This window comes from Vicugna pacos, chromosome 27, assembly GCF_048564905.1.
Source record: "Vicugna pacos chromosome 27, VicPac4, whole genome shotgun sequence".
Taxonomy (NCBI): Eukaryota; Metazoa; Chordata; class Mammalia; order Artiodactyla; family Camelidae; genus Vicugna; species Vicugna pacos.
This window is the reverse complement of record NC_133013.1, coordinates 25372500-25390824: the sequence shown is the minus strand read 5'-3', so window position 1 is coordinate 25390824 and position 18325 is coordinate 25372500. Positions and strand designations below refer to the sequence as shown.

Below are 18325 nucleotides of genomic sequence, written 5' to 3'. Positions count from 1 at the left end.
TCTCTGGAGGCCTTTGTGACATCCAAACAGAGATGTCCCCTGCAGATTAGACATTCATTCAGGCCTGCAGCTCCAGGAGAAGCCAGGCTGAAAGGAGAGATTGGGGATCATGGGCCCAGCGATGGTGTTTGAAGCCACGGCCATGGGCCAGATCGGGCAGGTAGCACGTGGAGAGTGAGGGGGGACGTGAACCGTGACCCGTGACCAGTAGGGGGCCCCAGTGTGAGGGGCCAGGGAGGGAGCGCAGTGGCAAAGGAGCGGCTCCTGGGGCAGCCTGGCCCGGGCTCCTCAGAGCAGGGGAAGAAGGGAGGGGTGTCCACAGCATTTCACTTTGTAGAGACCAGATTGAGACTCGTCCACTAGGCATGGGGAGCAGGCTTTGTCAGGCTTTGCTGGGGCAGTTTTGGTGGAGGGTGGGCGCACTTGGGAGGGGCAGGAGCTGGAAGGACTTGGTGGGAGGCAGGGCCGGAGGGGAACCCACCTTTCCACAGCTTGGCTGTAAAACTGAGGCAGAAGGCTGGGTGGAGGTGGCTGAGGGCTTAGCGTGGAGGAATGAAGAAGTCCTTCTTTCCGCATATCCTAAAATTTTCCATTTACAGCCTTGGTTTTAATTAATTTGTGGAGCTTCAAAACCTCAATCCTACTGGGGACTTAAAAGTACAGTACAACTTCAGCTATCCAGAATTCTTGGCAAACAAGCCACTCTGGAAAATCTAAATGTATTTGGATGCAACATTTGAAAGATAGTATTTCTTACTTATTATGGAAACTATCAAACACATAAAAGTAGAGAGAAGAATGTAACGAACTCCTAGGCCCCACCACGCAACTTTAACAGTTATCAACTCAAGGCCAACCCTGTGTCATCCACACCCTGCACAGCTTCGGAGCTGGGATGTTCCCCTGGGATAGCTGGAGGCAAACCCTAGGTGTTATATCAATTCATTCATGACGCTTTAGGATCTTTCTCCAGAAGACAAAAGACTTTTTTTTTAAAGTTACCACGGTACCATATCACTCCTAAAAATTTTAACAATAATACCTTAATTTTATCAGATATCAATTGCTCAAATTTCCCCAATTGTTTTATTCTTCCCCGTAGGTAATTGTTAAAATTAGTCTCCAAACAAGGTCCAGGCGTTGTATTTATTTGCTCTGTTTCTTAAGCCTCCCTTTCTTTTTTCATATAATTTGTGTTGAGGAAACCAGATTGCTTGGAGGCAGTAAGTGTTTGGGAATTTGGGAGAGAGCTGAGCGTCACGCCAGAGACAGTGGGACAGAGACAGATGGGGTGGGTGGGTGATGGCCAGACAGTGCAGACAGTGGGGACATCCATCTACGGGAAGGAGGCAGGATGTGGGGTCCCGTCCAGAGCAGGGAGGAAGGTCAGAACTGATGAGGGTGGCCTGTCCCTGAGATCCCTGAGGCCCCTCAGCCACTGGAGCAGAGGGAAGGTGGAAAGACAGCCTGAGCCAAGGAGCAGGGGCAGAGCTCAGGCTGGAAATGAGAGGAGGGGCGGGACCGAGGAGGTCAGGTCTGAAAGGAACAGGATATCTGTGCTGGGGAGGGAGGGCTAGAGGAGTGCCAAAATCTAGCTCCCGGCCCATCCCAGCTCCTCCCACCTGGCCCAGTCCCAGGAGCCCCTCCCTAGCTTCCCAGCTACAAATCCACCCTGGGGCCCGGATACCTGATCCCTTCACAATGCTGGTGGTCCTTGGCCTGGATCCCCTGCTCTGCCTTCTCCTCTTGCTCCTGAACCTCCGCAGCCCTGAGGGGGGCCATCCTCCTCCTCCTTGGCGAAGGTTTGAGTACAAGCTCAGCTTCAAAGGACCAAGACTGGCATTGCCTGGGGCTGGAATACCCTTCTGGAGCCATCATGGAGGTGAGGGGTGGAATGGGGACCAGGGTTCCTCAGAGTGCTGCCGGAGCTGACCAGCTCTGGGACCCTGTGACTTGCTGGGGAGTGGGCCTGCCAGTACCAGCCTCTGCCCAAGACTGGGCCCCAGCACCCCTCCCAGACCTATCTCCTGCTCCACCACCGCAATCCCATCCCCACCAGCCTCAGTTTCTCCTCTCTGCCTCTCCCCTTCGCTGCCATGGGACTTCTCTCATCTCCTCCTTTCACTTCTCCTTAGAGGACCCCCACCCTGCCTCTCGGACCCGTGAACACAAACACATATGCTCACATGCTGAGTCCCAGACACACAGGCACAAGGTAACTTGGACCAGCACAAATCTCCACTCTTTCTCCATGCTGTCAGGTCTGTGGCCATCCATGAGAACTAGGGGGACTGCCTGGAGGAAGGCATCCTCATGGCCAGCCAGAGAGGGCATCAGTCCTGCCCTGTGTGTATGCTGAGTGGAAGCAAGCTTGAGAGCATCTTAGCCAGTAGGTTGTGTTCAGGGCCTTCCAAACTCAGACCTACAGAGTCCATCTTCTACTTGGTCTTGTTCTAAAAAGATTTTCAAAGATGTATAAGGACTTAAACAATAGAGAGGCACTTAAATTAGGAGTGAGCAAGAAGAATAAGACTTAGGGTTAGGACTGAGGCATGAAATGAGTCCAGGAACAGGGCTTGTGCCAAGACATATGCTGTGAAGTCTGCCCACCATTCAGAGTTGGGCTATGGATCTGGTTCAGAGCCTCCTAGCAGGCAAAGTAAAGAGAGAAAACAGATCCATTGTGTATTTCTGTGTCTGTGAGTTTTAAGTTCTGAAAAATGGCATGATTCCTAACTAAGGCCAGAACAAATATCCCTTCAAGGAGACAGGATTTTCCGGTAGGGTCCTAGGTCCAGTCCTGCCTCAGAGAAGCACAAAGGTAAATGAAGGAGGGGGCTGTTCCTCAGAACAACAAGCCAAGCCTTGCCTCAGAGCCAGGACGGCAGGGCCTGCACCACACTCACTGCTCAGAGTCCTGCCAAGTCTGGGTGTCACAGACCATATCGGGGAGCAGAGGCATATTCTCCAAGATCACCCAGTCATATGCTCATCATCTATTCAATCATCCTTTTCTCAGACTCACCCCCATGCCCTCTGCCCAGCGAAGAGACACAGGGCTGAGTCAGGCTCAAGGAGCCCACAGTCTGGGGTGAGTTCCCATGAGCAATCCCCATTAGGCAGAAGACACAAGTGTAGTAGGCAGCGGGCAAGCCTTGCCTCCTGCAAGTCGCTTCAGAGGCAGTGGTGGCTCTCCCAAGGGCCCCAGCACTCCTGGCCTTGCCACCGCTGAGCCTCCCTGCCCCCAGCACTGGCCTTTGCTGAGCAAACAGGCTGGATTAGCAGTCTCCGGAACCTCCTGGCAGGGACTGGGCTCTGGGCCAGGTTCCAGGCTGGCAGGACGGAGGGGAGGGCGGTCAGCTGGGATGGGGCCTCTGATCTCTCTTCCTCCTTTTCTTGCCACCCCTGCCTCAGTTTCTCTCCCTTCTACCGTCCCCTCCACCCCCACCTGCACCAAGGGCAATTCTCACACACACTCCATCCCTCACCCTCTCCTCAGTCCTGCGGGCCAGTGCCCACCTTTGCTTTCATGCTTTCCTCACCTTGGGATGCCCCCTTGGTGCCCCACCACGAAGGCCCAGCCTCGTCTGGCCGCACCCGGGCGTCTCTCTGTGCTTCCACAGCGTGGGGTCCTCACCCTCCGCGTGGTTATTCTCTCCATCTGCTCCCCTGTGTCCTGTGGTCTCAGGCACGTCCTTTTCTCATCTGGGAAACAGAAAGGGTTGGACACAAATCTCTCATGGTGGAACAATCTTATACTTTGGAGACAGTTGGAGCTGAGTTCCAATTCATTTAGTTCCTTAACTTTTCTGAGCCTCGGCTTTCTCATCTGTAAAATGTGTCATAAAAGCAGACCACACAGACTTGTGGTGAGGTTCACATGAGAGTGCAGGCAAAGTCCACTGTGTGGGTCTGGCCTTCGCTGTCCTCCCCTGGCAAAGGCCCGACCAGCCATTCTGGGCTCCGGTTCCCACTTCTTCGGCCAGCCTGCTATTTAATGGCTGTGATGACACCTCCTTTCTCCTCTCAGAGCCCAGCCCAGGCTAGTGAGAGAGAATGATGAGGGAGCAGGGGCTGGTGGGACCCAGGCCTTGAGCTGCCCAGGTCCACAGATGCCATCCCGGGCCTGGAGGAGGTGCGGCTGGCCCCATCCATGCGGAACCGGAGTGGCGCCGTGTGGAGCAGGACCCCTGTCCTCTTCTCTGCCTGGGAGGTGGATATGCAGATGAGGGTGACCGGGCCAGGGCGCCGGGGAGCCCAGGGCATGGTGAGTGACTCCCACCAAGGTCCAGCAGAGGGGGTGAGTCAGGGAGGCTAGGGGAGGAGACTGGGGTTCCCGTGCCTGCAGGAGCGCCTGAGCTGAGCAGCTGGGGACCCGCAGGCTGTGTGGTATACCCAGGGCAGGGGCCAAGTAGGCTCTGTCCTGGGGGCGCTGGCCTCGGGGGACGGCATCGGGATCCTCTTCGACTCCTTGGCCGAGGATGTCCAGGTGAGTCCTGGTCCCCTGTCCACCCTCCTGCCCACACCCTCACCCTTCTCCCTGTGCCCATGGCTCAGGCTGCTTGTCACCTTCCACAGAATAGCCCCGCCATCCGTGTGCTGGCCGGTGATGGGCACACCCTCTATGAGCCACTTGGGTAAGATCCCGTCTAAGCTGGCCCCTACCCCACTCCTGGGCCACGAGGGGCTCAGCAGTTACCCACACTGCCCACGCTGCCCCTGCCCCAGTCTCTGGTGGGGAGCCCACCCCTCCAAGGGCAGGGTACTCCCCACTGGCCTGTCATCTGAGCTGATGGCGCTGCCCTGGGACTCCCTCCCACTAGGTCCCAGCTGTTCCTCCTCTGGGGCCTGGGACCAGCTGCTTGCTCTCCCTGGGAACCACCCCACTGAGCCCTCAATCCATTCAACCCAACAGCCCCAGGCCAGTGGGGCGGAGAGGTGAAATGACGTGGGGTGGGGCCTCTTATCATCTCATCCTGACATTCTTGACAAGTGGAGACTGTTAGTCCCCAATTACAGGTGAGCACATTGAGGCCCAGAGAGGTAAAGAGACTTGCCTGAGGTCACACAGTTGTGCCCAGAGCTGAGATTTAGGGCCAGATGTGCCTGTGGAGGGTCCACGCCCTTCCCTGGGCCAGCTGCCTGCCTGTTGCCAGGCCGTCCTTTTCTCTCAGATGATGTGGCTTCCCCTCCCTCCCCTGCCAGGCTGCCTCCTCAGTAGCTGGGCCAGCTCGTCAGTGTCTTTCAGCAAACATCCTTTAACTCATAACAATCAGAATAATTGCTCACATTTATGACCTGAGCTCACTGTACGCCAGGCACAGAGCCAAGCACTTCACATTCATTGCTTGGTTAACCCTCATAACAACGTTATGAGATAGTTTCAATTATTATCCTCATTTTAAAGATGGGGAAGCTTGGCTTTAGAAAGGTGAGGTAACTTGCCCAAGGTCACACAGCTCAGAGTGCCACCACAGGCAGCCGCTCTGGAGCTGGCTTCTCCCCTGCTCTGCACTGCCTCCCTCTTGGCCAGAGGTGGTGGTGCCGGGAGCACTGGTGTGAGCAGCTTCTGTGTGGCCATAAGCCCAGAGAAACTCAGGACCTCTGGGGCTCAACACTCCTACCTCCCAGAGCCAGCTGCACCGTCCCTGCACTGGTCATATTGTCCTTGGCTGCTAGGATGGTTCTGGTGTTGTCTGTCCTGAGTCTGTCCTGCTGCAGGCTAAGCTTGGCAGAAGGGAGAGGAAAGAAGAGCTGGACCCAGAGGCACAACGGGACTTGGAGTTTACAGGGAGGAGAAGGAAGCCGGTGGGAGACAGTGGGAGGAGATGGTGGGCCTGGGGGGCTGTGGGTGGAAACCTCACTGTTCGTCCAGGCTCTGACCCCTCCTCTGGAAGAGTCCCAGGGAGGCCCTTGACCTCTTGGGTGAATTCCAAGTCCCAGCATTCTGCAGGCAAGGCTGGCTTTCCTGCTCCTCTCTCTTCTGCTACAGGAGCAGACGACACAAGGGGGGATCAAGCAAGACAGCAGGGACATGTCCTGCATCAGTGGGGGCGGGTGGCACTGCAGGCCTGAGCCAAACGGCCTCAGGGACTGCCCACACTGGCTAGGCCTCTGGTCCTGTGAGGCCTGGCTGGATTCCAAGTATCCACAGGGATGGAGGCAGCCGGGTGCTGGGTTCCTGCCACCGGGACTTCCGGAACCGGCCATACCCCTTCAGAGCACGAATCACCTACTGGGGGCAGAGGCTGCGTGTGAGTCACCCCTCCTGCTTTCGCGAGTCCACTGAGTGGGGAGTACAGATTACAGGGCTTGGAGCTCTGTGAATGGCCATGACCCTACAGACATACCTGCGACACCACACAGGATCCCTGGTACATGTGGGCAACACCCACAGGAGTCCTCCTCCCCACACAGACTCCTACCTGGCCCCAAGCACATGCTTAGGAGGCTAGCAGGAGACCAGGTGTGGAAGCCCCTCCACACCACTCTGACACCAAGCCCTGCCTACCTTCCCTCTGGGCCAGAGGAGCCAGTGAGTGGGGACAATCCCCCTACTGGGGTCAGGGGAGAGGAGTGGTCTCCTGCTCAGGGGAGAGCGAGGGGCTCACACCCTCTGTGCCCCTCAGGTGTCTTTGAACAGCGGCCTCACTCCCAGCGACCCGGATGAGGTCTGTGTTGACGTGGGGCCCCTGCTTTTGGCCCCTGGAGGTTTCTTTGGGGTCTCGGCAGCCACTAGCACCCTGGCAGGTGAGGGCCTTCTGGGCAGGTAGGAGCAGAGGAGGGGTACATACTGAACACCCCTTCTAAGGAGCACTGGGTGTGGGGTCCTCACCGTGTGACCTGGGTGAAGCATGAGCCCTCCCTGGGCCTCCCTTACCACTGGGGGAAGGTCAAGTCTGCCTTGCAGAGTTGATGACAGTCTCAAATAGGATAAAACACGAGAAGCTTCTATTCCAGTGTTGGCCCCACAAGGGCCCCTGGCTGGGAGCTGTGGGTGAGAGGAAGGGAGACAGCCATAAGGGACATTTGGGGAAGTGGAGCAAAGGGGTGTGATGTGATGGAGAGCCCATGGAGCCCCAGCTGGAAAGCAGGGTCACCAGAGCAGGGAGCCCTGGGATGCCGGGGCTTTGGTCTTCAGCCCGGGCACCAGGGAGCCATGGAAGGTTTCTGAGGAGGCTGATGGTCAGAGCCATGCTGAGGAGGTGGCCTCTGTGCGGCTGCTCCTGCTGGTAGCAGCCAGCTCTGGCCCTGAGCGAGTCTCGGGCTGTAGCCATGCTCTGGCTCAAGGCTGTCCAGTTTTCCCCCTCACTGGGGGCCCCACTTCTGGCTCTGTGTGGGGGTCAACCTTCACAGCCCCCACATCTGCTTGTCTGATCCTCACACCTTTCCTAGGAAGTGAGCAAGACAAGGGTCAGAGCTGCCCAAATTCACCCAGACCTCTTGCCTGCCTGGAACATAACTGAGGCTGGGGGGCAAAGGCTGAGTGAGTGGGCTGCTGAGTAGGGTTCACCTTCTACCCCTCTTTCCAGATGACCATGATGTCCTGTCCTTCCTGACCTTCAGTCTGAGTGAGCCGGGACCAGAGGTGATGCTAGCCCCTGGCCTGCCCTGGGGGAAGGGCTAGAGGAGAGGCAGCCCAGGGGCCCCCTCCCCTCCCCAGATGCTCTGCTCCTGTCCTGCTGCCAGACCTGTCATTCCAGCCATTATCTCAACCTGTGCCTGGAACTCTGCTCAGGCCAAGCCTTGTGCTAGGCAGTGCTGGGGGCCGGAGGTGACCCAGAGCCGGGCCCTGTTCTCAAGGACCTCCCAGCCTGGCTAGGAGCTGTGGGAATACAGAGGAGTTCTAACCAGCCAGGGGAACAGGGAATTGCATGGAAAAGACGAGCTTGAAGAAGCAGAGGGAGCAGCATGAACAAAGGCCTGAGGCCTGAGAGAGCTGCTAGGATCTGGGCAGCAGCAGGAGGGAAGGGTGTGAGGATCAGCTGTGCAGCAGGGCTGGGAGGACTGGAAAGTTCTGGACCTGGTGGCTGAGCAGAGGGAGAGCCAGCCATGGGGTGGGGGGAGTGTTTTCCCCTGCTGCGGTGAGAGGTCAGGGAGGGGGGCTGGGCTTGTGGGGACCGTGGGAAGACTCCTCTTGCCCCCAGATCTCCCATGGGTTTGAAGCCCGAGTTTTCATCTTCCTCCAGCCTCCCCTGCATCCCTTCCTGGAGACGGAGCATCTCCGCCTGGCAAGGCAGCTGAAAGGACTGCAGGCAAGGCTGGCCTTGGGCACCAAGGAGGACATGAATCCAAAGCTGAACTCTGAAGTCCAGGAAGAGGGTAGGGACCCAGAGAGCAAGCAGGTGGGGCAGGGGCCCGCTTGAGTGTCACGGGATCCTCTTCCCAGCGAATCACAAGTCCTTTAACCAGTGGGGAGATAGAGGCCGGAGGAGGTCATACCTAAGCACGCTCTGGGACCCAGGTGCTGTTTCCAGTCCCTGCCCCACCACCCAGACACATCTTTCCAGGGCAGAGTCTTGGAGGCAGAAATCACACCTTTCTGGCCCTCCAAGAAGCCTTTAAAAGGTAGGATCTGCTGCCCCACTGCAGCTGGCTGCCTGCCCTGGCTCCGCCCCAATCCCCAGGGGAAAGGATCTTTGACCTGGAGGAGACACTGGACAGACACAGACAGATCCTGCAGGCTCTCCAGGGTCTCTCCAAGCAACTGGCCCAGGCTAAGAAGCAATGGAAGAAGCAACTGGGGTCCCCAGGCCAGGCCAGGCTTGAGGGAGCCTGGGTGAGTGGCCCCTCAGGCATCCAAGAGTCTGCCCGCAGGCCTGGAGCTCCCTAGGCACCGGGTCTGATGGCACCAGTGGGCTCCCTCCATCCAGAAAAAGGAGCAAGCACTATACTTGGGAACTAGTATGCCCCCCTCCCCCCAGGGACTGGGGGGAAAAGAGGGTGGAGTGAAGTGCTGTAGGTCACGGGATGGCACGGCCCTGCCAAGCAGGGGAGTGTGTACGAGGGCGTTCTACACAAGCAAAGGCCCACAGAGCCCCGCGGCTGGGGCTGGGGAAGGAGTTGCCAGGTATTTGATGCGGGTCTCTAGACAAGTGACAGAAATAGACTGGGTGCTTATTTGCATGTAGCTCCACATGTGATTTGATTCACATACGCTTGCTTAATGCTCAGATGCACCAGAATCCTCATTTCTCCTCCACTATTGTCCTGGCTTCTCCCTCAGGGACTCACGTCCCATGGAGTACCAAGCCTGGAAACTGAGAGCTGAGATCAATCAAGATGTTAGGTGGCCAATGGCTCCTGGGGGCTCTCCTGGGCTCTGGCAGCTCGAGGTTTGAATCATGTCCTCAGGCCAGAGCGGCTGAGGCTGGGCTGCTGGAGTGGGGATGGGGGCGGGGAGACCACACTCCAAAGCTAGGCCTCTCTGATTCTACTGCCAGGCCCAGGACTCCCTTGCCAGATTCTACCCACTGCAGAGAGAGGTGGCAACCTCTCCAGGTCATTCAGCAAGACAGGGGCCCAAGCACTGGTAGCTGCCTATGCCCTGGGGGAATGGAGGAGGAGAAGACCCAACTAGGCCACAGGGGCAGAGCCACTTCTGGAAAGGGGAGGGAATTTGAGAAAGCCCCAAATTGGCCACCACCATAAGGGAGAGGGGTTTGAGAGGAGGGGAAAATCAGAAGCTCAGATGGAGAGGGTCAGATAAATCTACATATCCAAAATGAGAAGGGCCCAGGTACGGCCTCTGGAAGGAAGAGGGCTGCAAATTCCTGAGGAAGGTAGACATTGAGAAGACAGGGGCTGTGACCTGGGCCCTAGAGAAGAGGCTGGCACTCCTGCAGGACTCAGCCAAGGTCAGTGCCCTACTCCATGGACAGCGGACTCTGCTCCAGGACCTGCAAGAGATGAGGTAAGGGTAGAGGGCGAGGACAGTCCTGGGGGAGGAGAAGTCTCCGACCACCAATTTGCTTCTTGCCTAAAGTCCCCCCAGTAGTCCTATATTCCTTTCACCATCTCCTGAGCCCCCAGCACAAAGCCTGGAGCATGGGAAGGGGCTAGGTGCAAAGTTAGGTTTGTTAAGTTGACCTGGATTTAACTGAGTCAAGTTTAATTCAGTTAAACTAGTTTAAACACAGCTCCCCTGGACATTTTCACTCCAAGAAGGGGTGGTAAATCTGAGCCTTCCTTCAGTGACAGCTCCTGGAAGCAGGGGACATTTTAATGGAGTTCTTGTGGGGAGCACAAACAAGATCAGGCCCAGCTGGTGGGGGCAGGGCACTCCCTGACTTCACTTTACCCTCTCTGGCCTTCCAGCATCCACACTCATGGCCAGGCCTCTGGAGTTACCCATGGAGCCCTGGGGGCAGGGGGTCACCTTGTTGCCATGAGAGCATGAGAGGAGGGTGGCTTCAGGCTGGAAGCTGTGGTTGCAGCCCAACCACTGCCTCCCTCCCCCACAACTAGATGCCTGGGGGTGGGAAGATGGGAAGAGGGAGAGGAGCTAAATCCCTGGGGGCTAGGGACCAAAGGCAGAGCCTAGGGAGCCTGCGGCTGAGATAGACAGCTTCAGGAGGATGCTTCTCTGAGCATCTCTGAGCTAACGCTGTCTCAGGGTCCAGGGTCAAGATTTGGGCTAAGGAGACCAGCCCAAAAAGGGGCCCTATTCCCCTGTTCCCCACCCAGGCACTGCCTTTGGGGATTATGAGAAACAGTTGGGTAGTTTGGGTGCAGAAGCAATAATGCGTCCTCTTCCTTGGTTTCCCCCCTGCGCCAGGCATGCAGCTGCTCACATGGCCTCAAGAGCCCAAGTCTTCTACCTGCCTGTGGGCACCAAGCATCACTTCTTAGAGCTGGCCCAGACCCTGAGCCTTCTGCAGAAGGACCTTCGGGCCCCAGCTGTGAGGGGGAAGGAAGGGGTACCATGGGGCCCTGTCCCCTTCTTCCAGAACTTCTGCAGCCCTAGGCCCCTCCTACCTTTGCCCTCCCCTCCCAGGACCCCTGGCAAGCACACCTGTGTCTGAGTCTGTGTGCTTATACACGTGCATGCAGGGCCCTGGAGCCCACAATGACCAGAAGATAAATGGGAGTGAGCTGTGCCCAACATCATTCAGAGCTTAGTGGCAAAGCTTGCTCTTCCCCGTGTCCCTGCCCCATCTTGCTCCTTCCCTTGCTCTCCATCACCCTGTCTTTTGCTCTCTACCTTTCTCTCTTATCTCTGGAGCCTTTGGCCTGCTGATGATCCCAGGCCCCAGACCCTCCCAGCTGTTCCCACAGATGGAGCCATGGGAACTGGGGTGGGAAGGTGGCTTTGTACTACCCCCCCTTCTCTAAGTTCCCTGGATGAGAGCTAGGGTACCCCAAGCCTGGGAGAGGGAAACAGAGCCCACAATGGCCCAGATTCCAGGTCCCCTCCCTCCTTCTGGGTAAGAAGCTGATTCAGGATCTTAGAACATCCCTTTTCAGAAACCAGCAGCCAAGGATACCTACCTACATGGCCGGCTCCCAAGGGTTTTCTCGTGCCTGCAGCCTGGCTTCTTCCTGTTCGTCCTCCTCACCCAGACTGTAGGCTTCTTCTGCTATGTACACTTCAGGTGGGCCTTCCCTTGGGCAGGACCTCCCATACCTACATGGAGTCTCTTGGGACTGGGCCACAGCCATTCAATTTGAGAGAGGAAGCACCGAGGCCCAGGGTGGGGGTGGGGGTGGGGCCTGCCTGGTCTACCAGCTGGCAAGACAAAGTGCCCAAGTTAGGGTTCATTTTTTCAATAGAGGCAAATGACTACCTGCTCAGCCACTGGTCCCATCTGGGTCTTATCCTCACAGAACTCACTCTCTAATGTGAGAAACTGACAAGTAACTGAGTCACATCTTTGTGGTCAGTGCCATGATGGCAGGAAACACAGGAGCTATGAGTGCAGGAAAAAGCACCTGATCCAGCTTGGGGAGATCAGGGCATCACCTGGACTGGACATTTGATAGGTGTCATCAGTGCAACTAGGAGTTTTCTAGCCTGACCAGATAAGGAAAGGCATCAATACAGAAGGAACAGCATAAGAAAAGGCATGGAAGCATGGGGAAAAAAATATTTTGAAGAAAAAGTGGCAAGTTTAGTACTATTAGAGCAAAGGGTGGGACCAGTTTATGAAGCTGGGCAAAGAGAATTTAAAAGGTTGGGGGGGAGTCACTGTTTTTGCTTGATGAATGTTTGTAAATAAATAAAACATTTAGATACGTAAGGTGTGCTAAAGGGCTCAGAAATCGGACAGTCCTTGTTGTGGGTATTTCCAGTCAAAAAGAATCAGTGTGGGCTGGGATGGTCCTGGGGTAGGAGTAAAGTGTGCTGAGCTTTAAAAGCAGAGTGGGAATGGGGCCAGCCTCCAGGTGAGGAGAACAGCAAAGGTACGAGGTGGAAATGATGCCAGGCTTATGTGTTACGTAGGAGCGCTGTGGTGGCCATAAGGCTAGAGCCACCTGGACAGACCTTGAATGCCAGGAGGAAAGTGTGATCCTGATGGAGCAGGCCAAGGGAGCCATAGAAGTTCCCTGAGCAGAGGAGACTGTGGTGCAGTGAGTGTAGGAAGCCTGGTCTCAAGAGCCCAGAAGGGAGAAACCCAAGTAAACTTCTTGTCTCCCTAGCAGCAAGCAGGAGCTGGACAAGAACCTTCTGGACTATCTGTCCACAGGAAGCTTTCCTCTGAGTCCTGCACCACAAATCCCTAAGGCCCTGGGGGTTCTGAGGAGGCAGCCCCCCTCCCCCAGCATACATGCGTAACCTACCTCAAAGCCCTGAAGGATTGTCCACTTCACATCACTTGGAAGTTGATGATGTCTTGGGGGTGGAGGGCTTGACCAGTGTCCTCTCCCTCTTGGTACCCAACTCCTACCTACACTTTAGCTTTTGGAGAGCTCCAATCTTATTAAAGGTGATTTCCCCCGCCTCATGCTTTGATACATTCATTTACCTTCCGGCTTCTCCTTAATCTCTCTCATGGCTTCAACCTCTTCTTTATGGTAGTTGGGAGTGGGATCCAAGCAGGCAAGAAGGCCAAGGGCTGGCCTGACTGCCAAAGACCTGAGCTATGGTGGGTGAAGGAGACACACCTGTGTATAATTCTGACCCCAGATTCACCCAGAACAAGGAGTGGTGTCTCCAGGCCCCCTTCCTGGTCCAGCCCAGGCAGCTTCACCATGAATAACTCTCTCTCTCCTTGCTCCCTGTAGCTCCAGGGCTCAGCAGGGCAGAGGCGTCACAGAGAACTCTTTGAGAAGCAACTCACAGAACCATAATTGGGATTCCCTGCTCTCTGGTCTCCCTCCCTTTCCCAGCGTCAAGCTCTTTGGGCAGCTGCTGGGGCAGCGGGTTGAGAAGGTTGGGGTAGGGCCCATGGCTACTGGCATCTCACAGCCAAATCCTGGCTATCAGCGACCTGGGGGAGGAAGAAGTGGGGGGAGAGCAGGGAGCAGGGTTCTGGACGCATAGCAGCACAGCTCATTCCCCTGGGGAGCGACCACCCCGACTCCCCCGCCCCCTCCGCAGGCCCCAATCCGTTGTCGGCAGTGCCCTGCAAAGCTCGGCATTGAAGGAGGCACGTGGGGGAGGCGGGAGTGAGGAGCCGCACGTGGTGCCGCCTCCTGAGCCCCGTGCATACCCCCAGCCCCCGCCCCCTGTGAGGAGGGGTTTGGGGAGGTGGAGGCGGGCTTCGGGCAGGGGCGGGCAGTGGGCGGTGCAGAGTGTGGGGCGCCTGCCTGTGGCGGGAGCTGTCCGTGAGACCTAGTGCTGAAGTAGGCGCGGACGTGCCTGGGTGCCTGGGTGCCCGGCGCATGGTACCCGGCGCCCAGTACTGGGCCAGCGAAGACCATGGCATTCATGGTGAAGACCATGGTGGGCGGCCAGCTGAAGAACCTCACTGGGAGCCTAGGGGGCGGCGAGGACAAAGGGGACGGGGACAAGTCGGCCGCCGAAGCGCAGGGCATGAGCCGAGAGGAGTATGAGGAGTATCAGAAGCAACTGGTGGAAGAGAAGTGAGTGGGATCCCTTTCCGGCTCCAACGACCCTCCCCACCCCTCAAAAGATGCCTGGCCCACCTCTAGGACAGTCTCAGACCCTGAACCCCTCCTCTAGTTTTCTAGACATGGGGATGTGCCCTCTAGGCTGCCTCCAGGGCCACTCTGTCTCAAACCCAGGACCCTGCACCAGTTTCTCATTCGGGCGGAGAGGGAGTGGGGGCAGGGATGACAGGGGCCTGGGACGGGGTGGGGGCACGTGCATTTCTGACGAAATAAATAATCCCTTAATCCGATCTGGTCCCAGCCGTCTGTCTTCCAACTGGAGCTTCTCTGAGCCTGAGGCTCTGAGAAAAGCAGTGCAGCTGAGAGAGGCTCAGAGTCATGGAGACAGATCCTGAAATGGGGGTACTCACAGATATTGAGGCTACTTGTGTGCAGATAATGCTGGGACAGAGGCAGCTGGAGTGGAGTAGAGGCTGAACTCCAGAGTTAGGCTGCTTGGGTCAGATCATGGCTTTGCTTATTTTTAGCTGGGTGACCAAATTACTTAACTTTTCTGTGCCTCAGTTTCTTCTTCTGTAAAATAGGGATGCAATCATAAAACATGCCTTATATATTTATGAGTTAAATTACCTAATGCAGATAAACCACTTAGCAGAGCGCCTGCCACATGGTAAATCATTAAATGTTAGCTATTATTATTTCACTTAATTGTGGTAACAATTTGGTGAGTTGCAAAATCTTATCTCCATTTTATAAAAGAGGAAGGTAAGTGACTCACTCAAAGACATACTGAAAAAGCAGTAGTGGAGCCGGGACTTGAAACCAAGTCTGTCCTGAATACTTTCCCCTACAAGACACAACCTGTCAGGGAGGGAAATCACAGACCAGTTGGTGGCTGTGAGGGACATATATTAGGGTCCACAGAGAGAGGCAGACTGATTCCCCCCACCCTGATAGCTCTGTCCATTTACAAGTGTAGAGATGATAAAGGGCTCTGTGTTGGGGGGAGAGGCAGCAAAAATTATTGTCAGCTGATCAGAGCTCCAAGCCCCAGACATACAGACCTGAGGGTGGGAGCGAAGCAAACTGTGGCCAGGATGCAGAGACCCTTCCTGCCCCTTCCTCGTAGACCCCACCCGTTCTCTCAGACCTGGCAGTAATTCCACCCCTGGTGTCCCTGCAGAATGGAGCGGGATGCGCAGTTCACACAGAGGAAGGCTGAGCGGGCCACGCTGCGGAGTCACTTCCGAGACAAATACCGGCTGCCCAAGGTAAGCTTAGGAGCTGGGGCTGCAAGGCACATATGGGACCTAAGCTCTCGGCTCCAGACTTCAAGGAGTGTTTGATTAAATCCTTGGTTCTCTCACTTGTTCATTCATTCACGGTTAACTGGCGCACACCAAGGGCCAAGGCTTAGTGCTGAGGGGTAGTCCATCCTCCAGAGACCAGTAAGTTTGTGTTTCTGGAGCCAGTCCAGGCCCCTTCTCTCATTTAACCCCCATTTGCCTAACCCAGAGTCAGGCCTGGGCAGATGAAAAGTTGGAAGGCAGCAGATTTTACCGCAGGGGTAAAATCTCTTGGGGCTTCTGAGCACCTAGGGAGTGGGGGTGCAGAGACAAGGCAGCACCCTCTGTGTGCCAGGCACTTGACCTTTAACATCCTTGCCTAACCCCTCAGTAACACTGCCAGGCAGCTATTACCCACATCTACAAATAAGGAAACTGAGGCTCAGAGAGATTAAGGGACTTGGCTAAGACAATATAGCCAGCAAATGATGAAACTGGGATCAGAGCTCAAGCTGTGCTTGCTGAGCCTGCATTTGCTCCAGGATCCCTGACCGCCTTCCAGGGTATGGAGTCTGTCTGCAGAGAACAGAGTACCCCCTTAGTTGGCCAAGCAGTCAGAAGGATGTCTTCCCTAGGCGCTGCAGCACCAGATGGGCATGTTTACTTTGTTGCCTAAAGAGGGAACTGAGGCACAAGTTCCTCGCAGTGCTCAGAATTGTGCCAGATTCTGGGAAGAAACAGAAGTACAGGCTACAGTACACCTGACTTTGATCTTTCACTTGAACTGGAAGATCAGATATGGGAACATCACATTCACTCATTCAACAAATATTTACTGAGGCCCTGGCTGCCTCTGACTCCCCACAGGGCATTCGTCTTTTGAAAGTCTTTCAAAGGGAGAGTTAAAACCAGCCAGGGATGGAGTCATTCCTCAAATGCTTCTACTACACATATAAGAGACACAACTCCTGACATCAGGGAACTCTGAGTCCAGTAGGAGAGAGAAGACTTGACTGTAAGTGAGTAGGACATAAAGTGGAAAGCCCTAGTGCCCCCAAAGGGACAGGGACGTATGATGACACTCAGTAGCCAGGTGCCACGCAAAGAGAACACAGATGCTGCAATCAGGGACATAGGTTTAAATCTAGCTCCCCCACTTCCTAGTTGTGTGACCTTAGGCAAATCACTCAGGTTATCTGAGCCTCAATTTTCCTTATTTGTAAAATGAAGAAAACAATACTGACCTCACAGGTTGTTGTGAGAATGGAAAGCACTCAGCTCAATGTCAGTCATATAATAGATGCTTGATGAATACAGCCCATCACTGTGCCTGGTAACATCCTCCGGTGTACTTAAGAACAGTCAACACACAGCTTAGCTGACTCGGTCTGACTCTGAGGTATTTTCATGTTGCTGTTACTCACTGTGCTAGTGTTTTACCTTCAATATCTCAGAGTGAAATAAGGTCACGTAAAAGTGCAAGGTCGCCATATCCAAGTTTCAAAAGCTTGATGCTGGGATGGGAGAGGGGAAACTGAGCCCCCTGGAACATGGAGCTCCAGATTCTAGGGGCCTGAAACCCAGTTCAGGCCTCCTCCCTGCACCTCAACTCTGGGTTCCCACAGACCTCCAACCCCAACCCACCCCTTTCCCTCTTCCCTTCAGAATGAGACAGATGAGAGCCAGATCCAGATGGCAGGTGGAGACGTGGAGCTGCCCCGGGAGCTGGCCAAGATGATTGAGGAGGACACAGAGGAGGAGGAGGAGAGGGCCTCAGTCCTTGGGCAGCTGGCCAGCCTCCCTGGCTTGGACCTCGGCTCACTCAAGGACAAGGCCCAGACCACACTGGGGGACCTCAAGCAATCAGCTGAAAAGTGCCACATCATGTGACTACTTCCCTTGGGGTTGCCCATGGGGGTGACCACAGGGCTGGGCCCACATAAGCGCTAAGAGCATGTCTCAACCTCCAGGGTTCCAAACCCTATCTTGGCTTTGTTTCTCTGCCCCACACCAACCGCAGGACTCTTCTCATTCATACCTCCAGCCTGCCTTCTGCTCTCTCCCTCTCCACTGGGAGCAAAGTCCCCACTCCTCACCCTACCCCTTAGGACCCACCTTCCCTACTCAGCCTGGGGAGGCTTCCCAAGATTGTAGGAATAGGTCCAACCCTCTTTGGCCATGGCCCTGAGTGTATGCACACAGGAGCACCCACAGACACACACACACAGGGACATAGAGACCCTGGCATGTGTAGAGGCATATGCCACAGATGCATCCTGGCACACATAGACACACGTACACAGGCCAGCTCCCCTGGGTGCCTAGCTCTTCTAGACACCAACACTCAAATATGCTTAGACAGGGCTTAAGGGGACACCCTCAGCAGAGAGGAGGCCTGAGTCCAAGTTTCCAAATTTATTCTCCTTGAAACCGACTGCCCTTTCTGGGCCTCATTTCATCACCTATAAAATGGGGATGGACTGGGGGATTTCTCAGATTTTTTCTAGCTTGGCCTTCCTGGCCCCTCGGGGTCAAACCCAACCCCTCCTTGGGCAGGGCAGCAGCTGCAGCCAGAGCCTCAAGCGGCTGCCACTGTGGGCTCTGGCTCTTGGAAGCTGAGCGATGCTATGTGAGGGGCCCAGTGCCAAGGATGTAGCTGGCACCGAACAGTAGCCCAGGCGGCTCCAGGCCTTCTCTGGGCCCAGGGCCCAGCCAATTTCTGTTCTGTTCCTGTAGAACTCTCTCTGGATTCCATAGCTGGATTTCCTCTCAGTTCAGTGAAAAATAAAAATTCCAAAAGACCTGCCTATTCTCCCATTTCTTACTGACCTCCAGGAGTCTTGGGGTTCACAGGCCCCTAACCCTGCCCTTGGAGGGGTGCCCTCGACCTCCTCACCCAAGCTTCATAGAAGTGCCACCCTCTATAATATATTCAAGCTCTACCCTCTTAGGGGCCTGGGTGAGGGCAAGGTCCCTGGAAACCACAGCTCAATCTGGCACCTGTGTCTACATCCCCATCCACACCT

At 55.6% G+C, this 18325-nt stretch overlaps 1 protein-coding gene across 4 annotated transcripts; it reads left to right on the top strand.

Annotated features, from left to right (window-relative positions):
- The first annotated feature begins 1672 nt into the window (after positions 1–1672).
- On the top strand, positions 1673–18116 carry LOC102530545 (complexin-3). 4 transcript variants are annotated; one of them, XM_031691689.2, is made up of 14 exons: positions 1687–1882; positions 4113–4267; positions 4382–4489; positions 4579–4637; positions 6155–6254; positions 6630–6750; positions 7533–7588; positions 8190–8322; positions 8628–8779; positions 9846–9913; positions 10778–10901; positions 11467–11594; positions 15197–15284; positions 16965–17834. In XM_031691689.2, the coding sequence occupies exons 1-14, from the start codon at positions 1702–1704 to the stop codon at positions 17187–17189; spliced, it is 1698 nt and encodes a 565-aa protein (XP_031547549.1). In that variant the 5' UTR covers positions 1687–1701; the 3' UTR covers positions 17190–17834. The 4 variants fall into 4 exon arrangements, with proteins under 4 accessions (XP_015098607.2, XP_031547549.1, XP_015098608.2 ...); XM_015243121.3 differs by lacking the exons at positions 15197–15284; positions 16965–17834 and adding an exon at positions 12640–12941 and having other exon boundaries at positions 1673–1882; XM_015243122.3 differs by lacking the exons at positions 15197–15284; positions 16965–17834 and adding an exon at positions 12643–12941.
- Positions 18117–18325: the final 209 nt, after the last annotated feature.

What these genes read in the sequence shown, in the direction of transcription:
- LOC102530545 (XM_031691689.2), top strand. Translation starts at nt 1,702, where the DNA reads ATGCTGGTGGTCCTTGGCCTGGATCCCCTGCTCTGCCTTCTCCTCTTG. An exon ending in ACTGGGGGCAGAGGCTGCGT is followed by an intron (nt 6,255 to 6,629) that starts GTGAGTCACCCC and finishes TGTGCCCCTCAG; the next exon opens with GTGTCTTTGAACAGCGGCCT. An exon ending in TGAGTGAGCCGGGACCAGAG is followed by an intron (nt 7,589 to 8,189) that starts GTGATGCTAGCC and finishes ATCTTCCTCCAG; the next exon opens with CCTCCCCTGCATCCCTTCCT.